The 20,054-nt window shown below is 45.0% G+C and overlaps 1 protein-coding gene across 1 annotated transcript in view; it reads left to right on the top strand.

Moving 5' to 3' along the window:
* The window catches only part of LIX1 (limb and CNS expressed 1), an 889,780-nt gene that overhangs the window by 323,341 nt on the left and 546,385 nt on the right, over positions 1 to 20,054 (top strand). The window contains exon 2 of the mRNA XM_069625450.1: positions 11,036 to 11,199. Within this exon, the coding sequence (XP_069481551.1) occupies positions 11,036 to 11,199 (164 nt within the window). The remainder of the gene's footprint in view (positions 1 to 11,035; positions 11,200 to 20,054) is intronic.

Genomic DNA, 20,054 nt, shown 5'->3' with positions numbered 1-20,054 from the left:
TGAATTGAATCCTCTTACACATTGCTCTGGGCAAACCTCCAGATCATTGTTCTTGGCCTGCAAGCCATTACAAAAGGGGAAAGACCATATGAAAATCAGGCTTGGTCCCACTTGAAAAGGGGCAGTCCAGCCCGAACTGCTTGGTCACATCCTTTCTGCACGAGACCACAAGCAACCCCAAATATATTTCAGCCTTGTTGGGCCTCATTAGTGAGTAGTAGCTTGGGTTTCTAGGCCCAACGGGCATGGGACACACGTCTGGGCATATCCGTTCTACTAAGGGTGACTAGAGCAATAAAAAAAGGGGTGATCGCTGTAAGGTTTAGAATTAATCTTCACCTCGGTCATTGCTGTGGGCAACCCTCCAGGCCATCGTCCCCTCTCTGAAGAGGGGACCTGGCCTAATACTTCGGGCTGGGTTACTTCCAATGGTGGCACTACGGGCTAAAATACAGTGATGTGGAGGGTTGCCCAGAGCTGTTCCAATGGTTCAGATGAATTCAAAATCTTCCACCCATCACCTTTTTGGGTGTATACGATAGGGCAGGAGTGTGCAGGCAATGCCATCACTGACCTTCATTGCCAATTTTGTGTACGGTGTATATCACAGAACTACTTGTTCAGTCACAAATGGTGGAAACCCAAGGAGAGGCCACGCAAAGTGCTGGGGGTATGTCTTCTTTATTCTATCCCCATAGCTCCAACTGGCTTCACTCTTTCCCGTCACGTGTGTCCTGTCGCGCAAACAGAGAACAAAGAAACAGGACAAGCCGCTGCAGTATTCTGCACTGCTCCTGATGCTGCGGGTGCACGTGGGACCAGAATGTTTTTTTAATGGGGCACAAAACCACGTTCAATGCCTGGCATAGCATCTGTGCTCAGTACCAGCCACCACACGGGACTTGATTAATCTGGCCAAGACAGCATGTAATAGCAAACATTTGGTGAGACAAGGGATTGCTTTTGGTCTACAGCTCTTTTATGTGATATGGGCTTGGTGTCCGATATCGAAAAACCTTGATCGCCAGCATATGAAACCTCCATAGAACACATTTTAAAAGCAAGCCTGGAATTCTCTCAAAATTCCCATACGTCAAAGTCTTCGCTCCGGGAAGCCCCATTGCAGTACTAGAACCTCAACGGAAAGATTTTAATTCAGGGTTTTCGACAAAGTAGTGATGTGGTCCCATTCGAACTCAGCTTGAGGAGTGCGCCGCCTGACTGTGCAAAGACAGGCTAGGTTTCTGATGGATGTGACCAGTGGTCGAAGTGGGCGGGAGCGGTCGTGAGCGGTGCTCCTCTACTTCTTTTAATTAAGTTTTACAATTCCTATATTTTTATTTTAAAAAGAAACCGTTCCGGAACGGTTTAGTTTTAAAATAAAAGTGTAGGAAGAAGTTGAAACTTGCACTTTCAGTGCAGTGCACAGGACGTTTCAATAAAGAGCAGGCACATGTTATTTGGGGTTTTTATTGTGCATGGGAGGGGGTGCGGCGGTGAAGTCTGTGGGGAGCGGTGCAGGCCAGTAGGGAACGTAGTTCCACTACTTCTTTTCATACACTTCGATCACTGGATGTGACTACTTTTCGTCTCTTGAAACAATGAGTTCCATTACACATTATGGGAACACAGTGCCTAAAACAGTTCAGTTTGTGGAATGCTGGACATGAATGCTTGGAGTTGTTCAACTTCGGTGTGACTAAAGTTAATTAGAATTTCTCGCAAGAGGGAGGAGGCTTCGCACACCAAAGTGTTGAAAATTGACCTTTAAAAGGCATGCTTAAATTGATTAATTCCTAAAATATATACTTGTGAGGAAATAATTGACTGGACTGTGCATATTACATTTCACTTTAATAGATTTTCTTTTTTGGAAATTTCTGAACTGGTAGAAGTCTGTGCCCTTCTGTGGGAGCATTAAGGGAGCTCGAGAGCTCGAGCGCTACTCCGGCGGTGGCAGGGAAAGTTCAGTCTCTACTCTGGCTGCCCAATGTGAACTTCTATATCCATATGTTACAGATTTTCACTTCTGCCCAAATTATCAGGAATATGTAATGTATCGACTCTCGGACACGGTGACACCGGAAAGTGGCAGAGGCAGGTGTGGTGCCAGGTGGGGACGAAGATCGCGTATGCGACCTAGTTAGTACCCAGCATTTGGACTACCTGTTAAATTGTGCAAAGTGTCATAGTGTATACACCCATGGGGGCGGGGGGGCGGGGTGATCTATTATTCCACACAGCATCTTTGGCCCGGCCGGCCGGCCGCAGGACAGGGAGAAAAGTGAATAAGCCCGAGAACTAGTTCAGCCGTCTAGCGGGCCGGCTGGCCGTAGGGTACAATGCGGAATCGAAAAAGGAACAGAAAAGGCAAAAGAACAAGAAAAAGATGGAACATATTGTGTGACACATTTATCTGCACACACACGCTCCACTAATTAGTAGCATAACGCTTTAGTGCCCTTAGAACAGTATCTGTTGTGGCTGCTGGCGAGGGCACTCGAGCCGGCCCTGTCGGTGCTGGGGAAAGCAGTACCTGGGTTGGAGGCACAGTGCCTCTGAGGGTTGCCGGGGATCACCCGGTCTTATTGAGATGCGTAGCGGACGCTGGCAGGCCTGTGCAGACCCTGGCCACCGTACTGGCAAGAGGGCCCCACTGCAAAATAGTCTGCAGGCCCCATGATCACACGGTGCAGGCCTGTAGGCCTGAAGTGAGACACGGACTCAGTCATTCCATTCTTGGAGTCTGCAGCCGTTCTCTCTCACATGCCTGCAGGAGCTCCTTTCATTGGGTTGGGCCATGACAGTCATGACCCATCGTAAAAGGACAATACACATTGGGAGGGTCACACATAACACTCCTCCTTTTTTCATAACAAACAAAAACAAATATCACGTGAATATGAATGGACCCCCTTTCCCCCCATTACAGAATGACCATGTTTAGACCATTTGGGAACTATAGGCTACAACCAACGATGCATACACAGGGACTCAAATGGTTGCAGACATATAATATATATCGAACACTCTATAAGTATTCAGCGGTTGACAGTCGGGGTCGTGGTGCTCTTCCCAAGGCAGCAGGAGACCACCCTTAGTCTCTCCCTCCCATAGGGAGGAGTTGTTCACATACCCTCACCCAGGCAGGAGTTCCATTCCTCTGGGTAGCGAGTGTGGGGCAGCAAGACACTGGTGGCCGGTAGGGGCACTGGTGGCAAAGTATCTGAAACCACCACCCCTTTTCATCCAGCAGGCAGAGCAGTGGAGGGCTCGCAAGCACTCCTTATCCTCTTATTGAGCGGAAACGCCCACATGCTAGATAAGTCCTTCATGATGGGTTTGAGTCACTGCAGTACTGCCATGTGCTGGAGTAGCCAGAATCGAGACAGAACTCAACCAATCAGCCACCCAATTGTTCCTGTAAGCAGCATGAGTCACTCATTCCCTCATTGTCGACTTCCAGGAATTGCAACTGACCGCCTGATACAGAAGAACCATTTGTAATGTCTCTGTTAAATGGTAATGTTGTTCTCCTGACTGCTGTAAGGCAGACACTCCCCGCACACACGGCCCAGGATCTACTGAGGGCTATGTGCCTTAGATAGCAGCAGTGCTTTATTGAACGTTCACCAAACGGCGGTTTACTGCGAAGGGTGCGAGGACGGGTACTTTAGTGAGATATCCGACATCGGATCGCTTGTTTTAGAAAACCTCAAGTACCTCTGAGACGACAGCGTGCATCCAGGACAGAGGCGTTGCTAGGGGGGGGCTAAGGGGGCTATAGCCCCTAGTCATTTGGTTGTAGCCCGGATACAATCTCAGGAGCTACAACCAAAAGGCTATAGCTAGCCCCCAGCCCCGACCATTCCGACATCAGCAAAGCCCTGGGGCTTTTCCAGACCTAGCAACACCCCTGATCCAGGATGTATCAGGGCGTGCAAGAAAGGACAGTCCCAGGCAGCATTGTGTTCGTCCCCGTCGCAGCCCGAGCCCATTCTCATGGCTGGATTCTCAGGGCTTCGTCTCGTGCATAGGCTTCTCCTTCTTACTTCCGAACCTGTTGTACCCGCTAAGGAACGTGTCTTCCACGTCGCTACACAGCATAGGCTTTTCTTGTAAGTCATTGTTTATTAATCAACAAATGTCGTAGATGGTGATAGCTTCTCTTTAGCCAAAGTATTTTGTATCTGTGACTCCTTCAGATTTTCTTGTAGTTCCCACACTCCTCTTCTCGCCACGTGTCTGTGCTTCTTCTCGCATCTGTCTCCCCTAGATAGTGATCGAAGTGAGTGGGAACTGTCAGGAGCAGCGTTCCACTAGTTTTATGTTTTACTGATAATAGTTTCACTACTTTTTGCAACCATTTTCTTGAATTCGGAACTGTTCTTTGTGAAGTGAAAGCACACTTACACCCAATAGAAGTTACAGCTAAAATGAAATCTGTTTCAACTCAATTCGCTGTCAACAAGCGTGACTGCAACCCTTGGAAAAGGTGTTGAGCTGTGCTCACTTGCTGCCTACTCTGTCCCCCGCTGGGGTCACAGTTCCACTACTTTTTTTGATAGCAACTTCTCTAGGAGCAGTGTTAGAAGTGTAACACCACAATTCAGAGTCTACTGTCTTATTTTGGAGCAATGCTCTCCAGCATTGGCCACTTGTGATGTTCTTGAAAATGATAGTGTCACAATATGCCTCCTTCATGTGCGGATATTTGAAACCTTGTAATCCACTTCAGGTCATTCTCCCTTGTGTGGCTATATAGACTTCCCTTATGGGAGCTCTATACTGGGAAAACACAAGAGGCCTGAAGGACTCTTCAAGATGTCTCGCCTCTTAACCTGGAAGGTGCGTGTTATCTTCTCAGCACCTCATTTGTGAAGTGTTCATCTCAGATTCACATGTGGCAAGTCCGCCTCTTTCCTACTTGGCACCACATGTGGCTGGTGCTCATTGCTGCTTCCCAGCACCTCATGTGGCAAATGCTATTCTCTCCTGCTCTTCATCTCCATCTGCCAGTGGCCAGCTCCCACTATCTGGGTGCCAGCCCTAAACATCAGTTCCCCTTTTGTCTCTCCTGTCTCTTTTATGTTCCATCCGTTCAACTCTCCATCAACTTCTAGGGTTTTAATAGACCACCCTCATCAGATTTTAGACCCGATTAGCTGGGACTCCAGTAACGCCTCTTCTCCACATCGGTGCCTCATTCTAAGAATTATCACATACTGTGCCCGCCATTGCTTGTTTTTCTACTTCATCGCTTAGTCAGCATTTACAGGTCCAAACTCACTCTCAAATATGCAATATGATCCTGTCTGGGTGCTCGCAAACTCCTCCACTCTACGCACTGTCGCTGTCCGGATGAATCTCATGGCACCAGCGCAGCGCATTGTCACAAGTACACAGACTTGTCCGATAACACATTTTAGGTTTGTGATCCTACCTGACCTATGTTTAACTCTGTCTATTGTCTGCTTCATAACCTCCCCCTCTATCCTTGAGACACTCACGCTTGGTGCTCATATAGAAAAAGCAATATTAATCGTCGCTTCTAAGGATAAGCTTGCATGCATTCGTTCTGCCGACGGGCAGAAGCAGATATATGCAGAATGAGTTGTAGAGCAATAGAGAGGACCGCTAAACAGATGCTGAGCTACGAGGAAAGGGATGGAGAAGGATTAATGAGAGGTGAGATGCGCTCACGAGATCCAAAAGCTGTCCGGAATGCATGATCCCGTATTTTCTGACCCTGCTCTGCTGCTACAGGGTAGCATGCCATCACTGGGCATTCCATTACTGCGCATATCAAAATGTCGAATTTCGACAGCCCCATTTTGCTACATATATCAGTGGGGAGTGGGTAAAGTTAATAATAAATAGGGGGACGCATGGGGGCGCTGCAGGGGTTTCCCCCAGCATATATATCCATCAAAAAGCAGTACCTTCATTATTCGTAGGAAAAGATGTGCAGTGATCACACAGATACCTGATGTCAGAACACAGAAAAAAGACACATGAATGAACTATGATTTTCAGAATGTAGCATTTTGAAAGGGGGTTCTGATTAGCAGCCCCCCCTTTCATAAACCAAATTTCCCATATTTTAATTCTAAAAATAAAAAAATCAGGCTCTCCTGCCGTCACCAGATAGCATTCTGTCACATATACGTTTTAGATGCAACCTTCAAAAGTCCATTGTAAAGGCAAAGGTCACATTAAGATTTTGGCAGGCAGTGTTCATGGGGTATTACCAGAACCCACTGCCAAACAATGTTTATTTGAAGAATCTTCCTGGTTTGTGATAATTTGGTATAAAAGGGATCATTTTTTGTGTGCAATGGTTGACTCCCCTTTAAAAAATTTGGGTGTGAACGAGATCATTTTCTAGGAGAATGAAGTAAAATTAGCAATACTTGTGCAGAAATCTAACGAGCGCCAGGTTCCAATCAGATTCCAGACAATTATTTTTTAAAGGAAACCTGATATCTGTGTAAGTAGTTTTGGCTTTTGTGGGTCCGGTCTGTCTAGGCGACATAAATAAGTGGTACAGTTAGGCTTTGACCCAATATAGTAAACCTGATATCTGGGCCTACTTCTTAATAAGGATATTTAATATGATAACTGCAGGACACAGAGTTCCCGGATAGTTGGCGCAGTGCAGTAATAAGCCCCATCTTTAATAGGGGAGATCGCTGAGATCCAGCAAGGTAGTATCGCGCAATATCATTAAAAGATTCATGTGCCAAATTGTATGCTAGTTACTTTGGACCATACAGAGGAACAGGCCGCCAGAGCAGTATTCTAGTGGCTGTATAGGCTGGTTTTAGAAAGGCTCTTTTGACAGTTGACCACGTTTTAAGGCTGTTTTTGTTAATAAAACAAATGGGTGGTTTTACAAGTGCAGAATTCGTATTTGGTTTTTGTAGATGGGAAGACAGCGTTTGGCACTGTCCCGAGAGCGCATATGCAGAGAAAAATGGGCCAGCCGGGAGTTTCGCCTCGCGCAATATCCACATTATGGTCTCTCTATAAGGATAAGACAGCTAGAGTCCGATTTGGACAGAAGGCCGGATCTACAATAAGTTGGTCTGTAGAAGAGGGGGTCGGGCAGAGGTGTCTCCTCGCCCCTTTTTCGCTCCTATTGTATATTAACTTATTAGCTTTAGCTATAAATGGTCTGGAAGCTGATGCTGGGTGGGAAGAGAATGGGCATATTATTATTTGCGGATCATGCAATATTTATTCCTAAGACTACATTTGGGCTCCAGACACAGTTGAATGTTTTCAAGAAGTGGTGTGAGGAGAAGGGGGTTACAAATCAACCCAAAGAAACACACATTTGTGAGCTGCAACATGAGGAAAACCAATGCTACTCCGCTGTTACTTTATCCACACATATTTTGGTAAAAGTAGCAATTTTGTGGATGGCCCAATATGGGAGCTGTCTTCCCAGGTGGTGACGAGCGCTGTAATTCTGGCTAAATGGGGGAGGTGGGTGCAACCGTGAGATTTTCGAACAGATGTGGTGGTAGTGCAATCGCAGCCTCCCACAAAGTTTACTGTCGTCAAGCCATGTCTGCGGCATTGCATGGGCTGGGATCTGGGCAGTGGGCGTCTGCATTTCCTGAAAACAGAGTAAAAGAAAATGTTAATATCATTGTGATCTCTCCCTGCAAGCGCCTCCAACGTGGCAATGAGGTTGAGGACTAGCTATTAAGGGGTCGGGGTGAAGACCCTACTAAAACCCCTTCGATGCAAATTATTTAGTCTCATAGGGAAGACATTCGTGGAGCCCATGTGGTGATGTTTTTGGTGTGGTTTACCGATATCCGAGCAATGAATATAGCCCTGGATATGCCCCATCAGTATTGGCAAAGCGACATAAGAGCAATTAAGAAACAATGGGCCTCATTATGACTCTGGTGGCAGCCGTGCCGGTTACTGGCACGGCTGCCGCCAGACTCCTGAATTTTCCGGCGGCTGGGAATGGGCAATTGCCCGGTTATTAGAGCCCCGGCGGACCCGGTAATTGCCCAATCCCGGGTGCTGGATAATATTACTCCCCATTCCCATTTGAGTCACATTGGACTCAATGGGAACGGGGTGGACGGAGGCACTGCCACCATTCCTGAATGGTGCCTTTGCATCCGTCAAGGTCTGCGAGTTCCCAAGGTGCCATTCTGCCCGCCAGGTCAGACCACCCGCAGAACTCGTAGTTTGCTGGTCCGGAAACAACGGTACCGGCAGGCTCACCGGTACCGTTGTTTCCGGACCGGCAAACTCATAATGAGGGCCAATGTCATTAAAACGTTATTGTTAATTGTATGAAAGATTTTGAGTCTAGAGCTTTGCTATACATGTACCAAACAGAGAAATACAGTCTAGGCCTGGAAAAGTATCTAGATGTGATCAAAAAAACTACCAAGTGGGAAAAATCGGCTATTACAAATATTTATTGTAGGCTTTGTCTCCATGCTACAGATTTAATACACTTTTTAAAATATTGTTGTGCTATTGTTTCTTGTCTGGGTTGTTCGTTATTTTTTAGGTGCTGCACTTTTATGGTTTAGGCCGAAATAAAGCTGTTTTGGCTGACAAAAAATGTACATATTACCATCTTTCTCTCCTAGGCCCCGGCTTTAACATCTTGCTCTTCCAATAGCTTTCTCTCCTAGGGCCCGGTTTACCATCCTGCTCTTCCAATAGCTTTCTCTCCTATGTCCCGGCTTTACCATCCTGCTCTTCCAATAGCTTTCTCTCCTAGGCCCCGGCTTTACCATCCTGCTCTTCCGATAGCTTTCTCTCCTAGGGCCCGGTTTACCATCCTGCTCTTCCAATAGCTTTCTCTCCTAGGGCCCGGTTTACCATCCTGCTCTTCCAATAGCTTTCTCTCCTAGGGCTCGGTTTACAATCCTGCTCTTCTGATAGCTTTCTCTCCTATGTCCCGGCTTTACCATCCTGCTCTTCCAATAGCTTTCTCTCCTAGGCCCCGGCTTTACCATCCTGCTCTTCCGATAGCTTTCTCTCCTATGCCCCGGCTTCACCATCCTGCTCTTCCATTAGCTTTCTCTCCTAGGCCCCAGCTTTACCATCCTGCTCTTCCGATAGCGTTCTCTCCTAGGGCCCGGCTTTACCATCCTGCTCTTCCAATAGCTTTCTCTCCTAGGCTCCGGCTTTACCATCCTTCTCTTCCAATAGCTTTCTCTCCTAGGCCCCGGCTTTACCATCCTGCTCTTCCAATAGCTTTCGCTCCTAGGCCCCGGCTTTACAATCCTGCTCTTCCAATAGCTTTCTTTCCTAGGCCCCGGCTTTACCATCCTGCTCTTTCAATAGCTTTCTCTCCTATGCCCCGGCTTTACCATCCTGCTCTTCCGATAGCTTTCTCTCCTATGCCCCTGCTTTTCAGATATTTCAGTTCTAAGGAATGGGAGGGAGCAACAGGAGTTTGGGTTTATCTGCAAAGTGTGGCATTTTATTTACACTCTGAACTTTTTTTCATAAAGATAATAATCTTTGTACATAAAGAGCCCTTAAGTGTACGTGTCACGTTTTTCTGTTCGACCGAGGCCTGCCACAGAGGATCCTAAGATGTTCATCAGATCCTTCCCCCGACGCCTCAGCTCAGCTCAGCTGCCGTCTGCCCAAATAAAGTTCTAACGGCATAACGAGCCCTTTTCCGGGGTCCCCTTCATATTCTATCTTCCTCCGCCCTGCCTCACGCCGCCTCCCCGTTGCCTCGCAGTACTGAGTGTCTCCCGTCACATTGGAAATGTGCAAGCAAAACTGAGCAGCCGACCTCGAGCCAACCGTTAAGTACATTTGAATACAATCCCTCAAACTGTACATGAAACGCAACATACATCATAATTCATGAGATTCCATGTAGGGCCTGATTCGCAGAGCGTTTGTGAATGGGATTGCGCCATCATGAAGCACTGCTGTGAATCAGGCATGTAGCATTTATTGAGCACACTCCTCCTGCCCTTCGCCATCCACACCCAACCATTGCTGAAAACGCAGTCTTTTTGTGTCCTGCCGCAGGGGTGTTGCTAGCTCTGGAAAAGATCCGGGGCTAGGCTAATGTCAGAACTGTCAGGACTCAGGACTAGCTAGCTTTTTGGTTGTAATCCCTGAGCTTCTATCCAGGGTTACAACTAAAAGAGCTGGGGCTATAGCCTCTTTCCCCATCCCCACCTCCCTGGCAACGCCTCTGCGGTTTATACCCCCTTTCAAGGAACGGGAGGTGGATGGAATAAGCAGGCTGTATGTTGGCCCTGGAGCCATCGCTATGTCCTTTCTCACCCTTACATTGTACGTAGGTAACAGGTCTTTGTGCAATTAAAGTTTCACATCTTTTTTGGGTTTTGTGATTTGTTATTATTATGCTTCTATTACATTTCCTTCTGCTGCCCTCTTGACATCACCATGTCCCGCCCCACACCCCCTTTAACCTTTGAACACATGGAACAGAGAAGGGTTTCACAAATTCTTGGCCCCACTGAATCTTTTCTTTGAGTACGGCAAAGGTGGCCTTCCGAATTTCCATGCATGGTCATCCTTGCATGGTTTCTGACATCTCCTTAGCACCTACTTCCCCTGCCTGTGGCTGCCACACCCCCATACCTGCTCTCTCTCCAACTCTGTATTCTCTTAGGGTTCGCTCACCCCCATGGCCGTTGACCTTTTTTTTTCTTCTTTCTACTGGACTATACCTCTCATAGATAGGGGGTCTGCTTACTGCTCATGATCCCATTTATTTGTATCCTCTCAGCAACCATTTTGCTCTCTGTTATCTTTGCCCTCCCAGTTCCAATGTAAGGTATCTGATGTTATGGACCCTCTAATAGTCAAGTAGAACCATTGCAGAACCATTGCAGTTCAATCCTCCAGAACATTCCATGGCTTATGACCTTGAGTGTTGAACTGAATGGGCCTTCGTGTTCATTATTTTCTATGACATTCACATAATACAGAGTGATGGTAACGAGCAAAGCATGATTAACTGTGTCTTTCCCCAAATCTGTGTCTTTCCCAGTGAATGTTGTGGCCATATTACAAGAGTTCTGGGAGAACAAGGAGAAGCAGAGGTCTGTGTTCCCATGTGAAGGCACAGTGGTGTACGAGTCGGTTCCTTCCCCAGACCCTCCATTTGTATGTTACGTGACTCTGCCGGGTGGAAGCTGTTTTGGCAACTTTCAGGTAAGAAGCCTTTTAATGTACATATGTACTCTGTTTAAGGGGGTAACACAGCTTTCTGGCAGCAGATACTTTGTGGCCATTCAAAACGGGCTTTGAGGGCATTCTGGGATTTGTTATTGCAGAGCCAACTGATCCCAGAATAAATCGAGGAGAGGCCTTTAACTGACATGGGTTCCCCCCCACCCCCAGTGCCAAGGCCTTTTTTGGTGATTTCGGTATATCGCCATACAATGCCTTCTAACGTTTTCTCTTTCATTAACCCCTTAAGTGTCAAGGACGAGGTATCTTGTCCTTGGCAACAGGAGGTACGCCCAAGGACGAGATACCTCGTCTTTGGCAGTTAAGGGGTTAACAGGACTACTGGGGTAACACCGGTACAATAGCATTTATTGATACAACATCCCACTCTGACTCCATTTCACAAAGGGAACCCGTGTTCTAAACAAGATCAAATGACATTGTTTCCCATTGTGGTAACAGAGGTATGTGTCAAAAAAGCAAATCCCTGTAGTACTGGTGAAAAGGCGAGGGCACAAGCTGTAGTAAACCTAATTCCACAGAATGCAAGCCTAAAACAGTTGTGGATTCATGAAGGATGCATATGGCGTATAGCCTTGTCTTTCACATGCACGACTTGAATCGAGCAACAGTAACAGATGAATAAGAAACACATCACTCATGCACCCTAAGGCCATGATGTGAGTTATTATGATGACTGTGAGAAGGATGCACCATACTACACACCGCTCATGGTGGTGCAGCATACATTAGTTCCACATATGAATGTGATCGGAGGCCTAGACGGGAGCTGCTGCTTTAGCCAATTACCTGAGAACAGGCATTTACATCGGATCTAAGTTAACCATGGGCACAAATGTCCCCAATGATTGACATACAACATGTGCTATGAATGACATAACATGGAATATTTACTGGCCACCCCACCATGAGTCAAGTCCAGCAAGTTGTTCTCAAAGTGCATGATCAAAGGAAATCAAAGATCTCATGACTCTAACAAGGAGGGATGCGAATGGACCGTCCCTTGCGGCTAAGCTTTCCATTTTACATGTGGCGCCCCCAACCATACCGTGACTCATGGCTGTCAACACTCTGAGGGGGACTGTACTGAGGATAAAGCATGGCTATGGTATTGATTACTGGGGTTGAAAAAGGTCCTGTCTACCCTGAGAAGGTTGATATTCACCTAAACCTCAGGGTCGTTGAGAACGTGTACGGCTCAACCTAAGGGACACTGGTGAAGTGACCAACTATTGCTGATGTGGCTTATTGGCTTTTTGGAAGCCTCACTATGATGTGGTAGGTGTCTTGCTATTGAACATGTTACCAGTCCCTACACTATGGGATATGGCACATGGATGGGGACCATGACAGTAGATGCTCGCTGGAGTTTTGAACCGGGAGGGGATGACTCATGGAGTGCATGGAATGGCATGCTGCCATATTACTATGTGCCACAGATTTGTAAAATACAAAACTTGTTGTGACATGTACCTTGTAATGACCCAGCATCATGTACCTCTGAGTTTGGATGCAACAGATTGGAGTTGTAGTGTTTTAAAAGTGAACACATGCCAAAAGCAGTACTTTCCTGCTCCTCTGCATAAAGTTGCCTTGAGGCGATACCCACGCGCTCATAAACCAATGTCATAGCCCAACACAATGTGGAAAAGGTGACACCCCTCAGTGATCAACTTTCTGAATTTAGCAAAATGTCTCATTGCGACGAAATGGTTATGATAGAAGAGATTGGAAGTGAAATTATGCAAGATTCAACCAATTATTACCCATACTGGTTATAATGTATAGATGTGTATGAGTAAACCACTATTATTTTGGTGTTCTGTATTTTGCTCTTTTTGTTCAAATGTATTTGTGAAAGTGGTCAGTAATGTTGCACCTGCCGGCAGACAGCTTGATTGTATCTCAAGAGGAGTAATGACCTGTTCAATTAGTGTAGTTATTCTTTAATTGCAAAGGCCTGGTCTAAATGGCTAGCCCTGAGGAGCATTATCAACAGATTGGGTGGGGGTTCGATTGAGGCCAAATTGATGGCATATTAACAATATATTGTCCTTGCTATTATGTACTTACTGGGGGTATTGCCAGAGACCTCTGTTCGATGGTTGGAACGACATGAGGGCGAAGATTCTGTGTTCCTTGTTGGGCTTGATTTGCTCTGTACCTGTGCAGGCTGTCAGGTTGGAGCTTGGCTTGCAGTCTTCACTATGGAAATTTGCCATCTGTAGACTCTGGGCAAAAATTATGCTTGAGGTAAATAACCAGGCTAATCTTTTGAATCACTCTGTCATGCATGCATGGGGGGGTTTGACGGGGCATTTGGTTTCGTGGGCTGGTAAAAACAGTCATGATCCACTTCTCAGACGTTGGTCTAAGTACCATTCCTTCCTCAATGATGATCATCTGGCTAAAATTGAGGAAATGACACATGTCTTTGACCGTGCCCAATCTACTGATATATTGGCTTTACGTCCCAGATATGTTCGATATACCCACAAGGGCTTTCTTGGGAGTAGCCCATGCAGCTACTTGATTAAATATTGTTTTCCTGGATTAGTGCAATGTATTCTATAGCTCAGGTTCAATATCCTGCCCGTGTTGTCTTTCACTGGGGCTTGGACTGGAATACCTCGTGACCTTAGAACCTGTAGGATTTGTGGTGTGGAAATGGAGACAGCTCGACATATCTTGGCCCATTGTCCATGTCTCCAACCTGTGTATGATAGGGAGTATGCGCCATATCGTAACATATGGTCTAATCAATTTTGGAGTCTTTTGTATGGGGCAGAAGCTCTTGTTCTTACCACAGGGGCATTTCACATTTGGGAAAAGGTGAAACACTGTTTGAGTGTTTAGGTGGTTTTATTCTTTCTGTGTTTCTTTCTGATGGTTAGAATGGTTTCTTTTTAATTGTGTGTAACCATTTACAATTTTCTTGTAATCTGTTTTATCCTTTTTATGGTTTTAATGTAGTGCGAAAGGTACATTTGACACCATATGCACTTAATAAAGAAAAAATAAATAAATACATTTCACGATTGCTCAATTTACAGAGCAGGGATCATTACCAGCTGCAGGTAGGGTCCTCCACCCATTAGGGCCCTCCACCTGTCGCACAGTGTTTCAAACAAATTGATTACTGAAGAGGGACGAAATCCCTGACAATCCAAAGTACGAATTTAAACACAGGGAAAGGGGGTAAACATTTTGAGAAAGCAAAACAAGCAGTGGTGATTACTCCATTTGACATAAGCAGCCCAGGGTGAAAGCTTGGGCGGAAAGAGGTAACTACCAAACACGGAGTATTAGCTTGTACAATTCTTGCAGCCCTTCTGTGTACAGAGCCAAGGGAGCAAACTGTTCCCATTTTGAGGGGACAGATAGCAGAGCGCCTGTAAGTCAGTACTAGGGGCTTTTTCAATAATAATAATGACAAAGACAAGACAATTTCAAAGGTAATGCAGCCAAATAAAGCCAAATAGAATATTCCAGAATGACTGTACAGCGACATTTTCTTTTTATCTATGTAAATGGCCACAACATTATATAATCAGATCAATTGAATTACTCAAGACTTAATCTGTCTTTTTTATACAGCTAGCCGTTCTAGCATACCTTAAAGATCAATATTGGTCAGTAATTCATAGGGTCACTTCGGTCTCCCAAATATTGGAATTACTACTGATCACTTCCAGGAAGGGGGCGTAGGTCCTTGTGACTAATTAATGGTCATTAAAAAGGCTATACGTATAGGTCTTCTTTTGAATTTGAAAGGCATATTTGTATCAGATGGAATGAGAGGTATGCGCAGTATAAGAACAGTATTTAAGTTCCATCAATTACACTGTGTCTTTGTAAAAGAATAATTGTCAACTTTGTTCCATTGCAGAGTCTCCGTGATGGCATAAGATGGCGTAGTAGCCATAGCCCAAGCCATAATTACAGCACCTACTTTCAGTTTTAGCTTGTGAGGAGGCATTCGTCCTACAGCGTTTCACTCTGCTGCGGTTTATTATACAGTCACACTCAACTCAGGGATTTCCTTTCCCCCAAGCAAGGTGACACACAACAAAGCACTGTTCATTCAAGTTCAGTTTGGTGAGGCCTCCAACTCTTCTCGCACCCAACCCCAACAAATACCTGGTTTTACCAATGGACTAGGAGCCAGGCCGCTGTGTAGTAAGAATATGTTTATTCATTTATTGAATCAATGTTTGACAAACAGACTAACAGCCACCAGTGCTGTGGCAGCACCCAATATCGCAACCATAATTCTATTCTTCAAACAACAAAGATGACATTTTTAAACATGCAATTGCAACTTACAACAGATTGAATTTCATTGTAACCAGTGAAAAACATTCGCAATACAATACAAAATCCGCAGAAATGACTTAATTTGAAACAATACTTTTCTCCCAGCAGCACCCACCCTCCTGGCCTCAGTTAAATATGACCCCTTTGATTGAAAGGCAAGGTGCAAGGAGTGTGAGCACAATGGAAAAATCTTTTGCTGCTGATTTAAAAAGGCACTGTTTGGGAAAGGAATTCAATGAGAAAAATCGTTTTTCAACACACTTGAAAATAAAAGGCAGGACTTGATAGTTTGGGGTCAGAGAAAAATGAAAACAAAAGAAAAATGTAGTTTTGCACCATGCATGCAGATGAGATACAATGCTTCGTAATTCTGGTTTAAAAGGAATGGAGAATTTGTTTTACACCCTCCACACTGACTTGAATGGTGGAGTTTTGTGGATTACTTCCTTTTGGGATGAGGGACACTCCTGCTTTTCTATGTGGAAGTCAAGGATTTCAGTGACAGTCAACCAGGTCTTTATGGGCTATACCAGCTCTAACACACTGGGCATGTGCTGCTGTTAGTTTCAAATTCTAACAACCATCATCCTGTGATTTTCTATATGGGAATTAATTGATTTACTTTAATCAAATGTGCTAAGGGTCTACACAGTTTAGCCATACCCACACTTTAATGGACAGGTGTAAGTATGGCTGCTCCAGAAACAATGCAATTTCAACAGAGGGGTGGTTTTCTAATGGGGAAATAAGTATGAGTAAGATTTAATAAATTGTGTGAAGGGCCTACCCAGTTTCATCCCCCACTACCCACTAATGGAAAGGGATAAAGCCAGGTGGCTCCCCACACAATTGATGGCTTTGGGATATGTACTTCCATGGGAGGCTTTGGTCAGGGAAAGCAGCAGCGCTCATCTGAGGAAAGCACAGGTCTGGTCAAGGGCTTTCAGTCAGGGATTTTCTCCTGCACCCAGAATACTTTGGTTCCTCTGGTTTGGGTCCCCGCTAGCTTCTCTATGTCCCAGCCACTGTCTCCAATCCAATGATTGAGGCCTCTCTGTTAGTTGTTCCTTGCAAGAGTCGAGCAGCAGCTTTCTCCCAGAATAATTCACAAAAAGCCCAGTTCTGATGCAAACTGGTCCTTTTTTCTATGGCTAGTGGCTCAGCAACATTGTCATGATTCCCGCAGTCCGTATTTGCTTCCTTGTTCCCTTCACCTCCCCCCACCACACCCCCTGCCTGCTGATAGGACCAGGAGTTGAGAGATATGTATGATATAGGCTGTGGCACGGGAATAGATACATAATTTCAAATTGACAAGAATTCCTGCATTTTTTATTCTGAAAAATCTCATACTATAATAACTCCCTGGGTCTTTCAAATAACCCCATGATGATACATATGTATGTGTTCTATACTTACGGCGAATCAGACCATCCTAATTTTACCTCGGCATGCCCTTCCTGAGCGGAGTTACCATTTTTCGTATGGGAAAAACCTATTCAAACGCACACCTTTTCTTCTAGCAGTCTGTAACTTTTTTAAGTTTAGATGTATCTGAACCAAACTTTCCAATTCATTTGCTTCTCGGCCAGAGCAATTGTTCAAATAATATCATGCTGATTCATCAAGGGTCAAAGAAATTAGCTGTAGTACTTTGGGAAACTCAGTGGATTAACTATAGAGTGATGGCGGTCACCCTATAATATATATATATTTTGTCCAAAGTCTCAAAATCCAAATGTGTCAACAGTATTTATTAGGTGCTGACATAGATCCACTTGCAATATTGTTAGTGCAAGTCCTCACCACCCCAGCCCACCTACAATGAGCCTTTGGTTCATTTGCTAAGGCGACCACTCTTCCACTTCCCCTTTGCCTCTCTTTCCCCCGCTACTCCCCCACCCCTCTGTTCCAAACCACCCTTAGTAATCCTTCAGACAGACCTTTTGGTTATTAAGAGGTAGAGGACAAGGACCAGTTAAATTTTTTGTATGAAGCTTTGCCAATTCGAAAGATGTTGATACTCAGAATTAAATCAAATGAGGCATCCAAGTGTTGGAAAATGTGGTCAAGAAAATTTTGGAAAGCTTCCACAGAGAAAGACATTGAAATACCAGGTGCCAGCAGACCCTACCAGGCCGAGAGATCTGAACTCTCCCAAGACTGAGTGAGGAAAATGTACCCTTTCTCAGCCACTTGCTTACTCATTGCACCTACATGTAATGTGACTGTCTATGAAGCCCTCCTTGAAGGATCTGACCGCAGGAGCCCTTTAATGTGCTGCACCTTCAGTGTCTCCATGCAAGCTACACACATAAATAAGCATGCCATGGTATAGCACTCTATGATGAACTTCAATAAGACCCTTTCCATGCCTTTCTTTTGCACCAGCGGGATGCAGACCGGTTTCTTTAACGGGTGCATGCAACGCTCCACATTCCCATTGAAACAAGGCCACAATGAAGTGATCCTCCTTGAAGTGATCCGCAACTGACCAAGAAGTCTTGTAAGTGTGGAACCTCAAAAGGCAGGCCACTGATTTTTCACACTGGTTCCGTGGTACCTTACGCTGCAAATATTTTCTCCAAAGATGGTATAGCAATCGCTGCCACCGTTTACGATAAACTATATCTGGTTATCTGGGCCATTTGTCCATTATGACTGCAAAATGGTTCTGCCTCACTTCTCACAACATTAATGTTCACACATAGCCCAAGCACTGACCTTCGTGGCAGTGGGTGAATCAGTGGGCACCTGTTTGGGGTTCCTTCGGCCTGACACTCCAGACTGTTACTTACTGCTTTATCACTTTGACCTTGAGGGCTGGAAACTACACATTCTCTCTTAGGCATAGTTTTGTTTTAGCCATGACTTGATGACTTGCATCAGGGCGATTAATCCCATTTGACCAGTGCTGATGGGTTTCAATATGGCTATTGTGGAGGAACATGTAAGCTGAGTGGATCATCGATAGTAACTTGTAAAGTGTTTGGCATCCATGGTCCTGTGACCTCCTTCCCCCATGACTTAAGTACATTGTTTGAGTGAGCAGACACACCGCTATTAACTGAAAACCACACGTCCACTGTGGTATCATCAATGTACATAAAGAGCAGAATGGCATCACTCAAGAAAAAAACTTTAGTTGCAGATACGTTCAGGTGAGCAATACATTGTAACAGAACCTTTGAAAATCAAGGAAAAAACTTTAGTTGCAGGGACGTTCAGGTGAGCAATACATTGTAACAAAACCTTTGAAAATCAATTAAAAAACTTTAGTTGCAGGGACGTTAATGGACGTTAAGGTGAGAACTTAATGCAACAAAACCCTGGAAATTCAGCTAAAGCCACCTTAACTTCGACCACCCCTCCCACCCCCTGTTGGGCAGACTATGACCACAAGACAAAATAGCATTGGACTTAAAAAAAAAAGTAATGAACACCAGACAAATAACCTGGGAGAGAGGAATTGTTCCCAAAAATATGCTGGAAATGTATAAAAGATGCTCACCTTCAAAACCTATTAATCGCTGCGAAATATTCCCTGGAAAGCGAAATCCTAATACGAAACAAGTGCTTATGGTCTTGTGAGTAAGCGTCTGTACTGGGAACATGACAATCTGATTAAAATCCTGGTATCCAAATACTTGCGCAAGCTTGCCAACCTAAACGAAACCCAAGGTCCGCCCGCTGAAAAAAGTTACTCTTCACCCACATATGTCCTTTACTTGTGCCATGAAAAGCCACTATCAGGGGAAAATAACTGCACCAGTGTCCAGGATTCCTCACCCCCATTTCTGGCTTTCAACAATACTCTGCTTTTTAAAGATAACTTGAAAAGTACACATACCATAGTGTCACTGAAATATATACATCCTTATAGAACTATGTTAGGCAATTGTGGCATTATTCCCCCCATCTTGACTGTGAGACTACAAATACCAGCATGCAATTCAGCAAAAGGCAAAATAATTGTGAGTGCAAACCTTTCAAGGACTAACAGGTTTTAAAAAAATAATGTGGATGCTGTGTGATATAAGATATTTAAAACTTTGAGAACTCACAATGTTTTTATGCAATGTGCAGTGTGATTAAATTATTTTCCATGTAGCACACAGTTTGGTTAAGCAGTGTTCTCCAAGCGGCACACACCTTTTCGGCACTACCATTTGGGCTCGGGCCGATTTGGCATGTGCATTCCGCTGCAGCGCCCATTTCGGCATGCCCTTTTCGCCACGAAAGCCATTCCAAGGCTGTTACTTTGGCGCGAGGGATGTTTGGATGTGGCTGACATTGAAGCCATGTCTAAATGCCCTCATGCTAAATATTACAGGACTGCCCTGCAACAAACTTTGCCACCTCCCACTTGCGTTGCTTTTCTTTTAATTAAATTAAATTAGTTAAATAAAAAATAAAAACATACAGCCTTGAACACTGGTCTGCCAGAGATCAAGGCCCAGCATTTAACCACTAGGCCACAATGGTTTGGTGCATCATGG

The sequence above is a fragment of the Ambystoma mexicanum genome, chromosome 6p (assembly GCF_040938575.1).
Source record: "Ambystoma mexicanum isolate Mex_15411 chromosome 6p, UKY_AmexF1_1, whole genome shotgun sequence".
NCBI classification, from domain to species: domain Eukaryota; kingdom Metazoa; phylum Chordata; class Amphibia; order Caudata; family Ambystomatidae; genus Ambystoma; species Ambystoma mexicanum.
The sequence above is the reverse complement of the archived record's forward strand: the minus strand, read 5'-3'. Positions and strand labels throughout refer to the sequence as shown.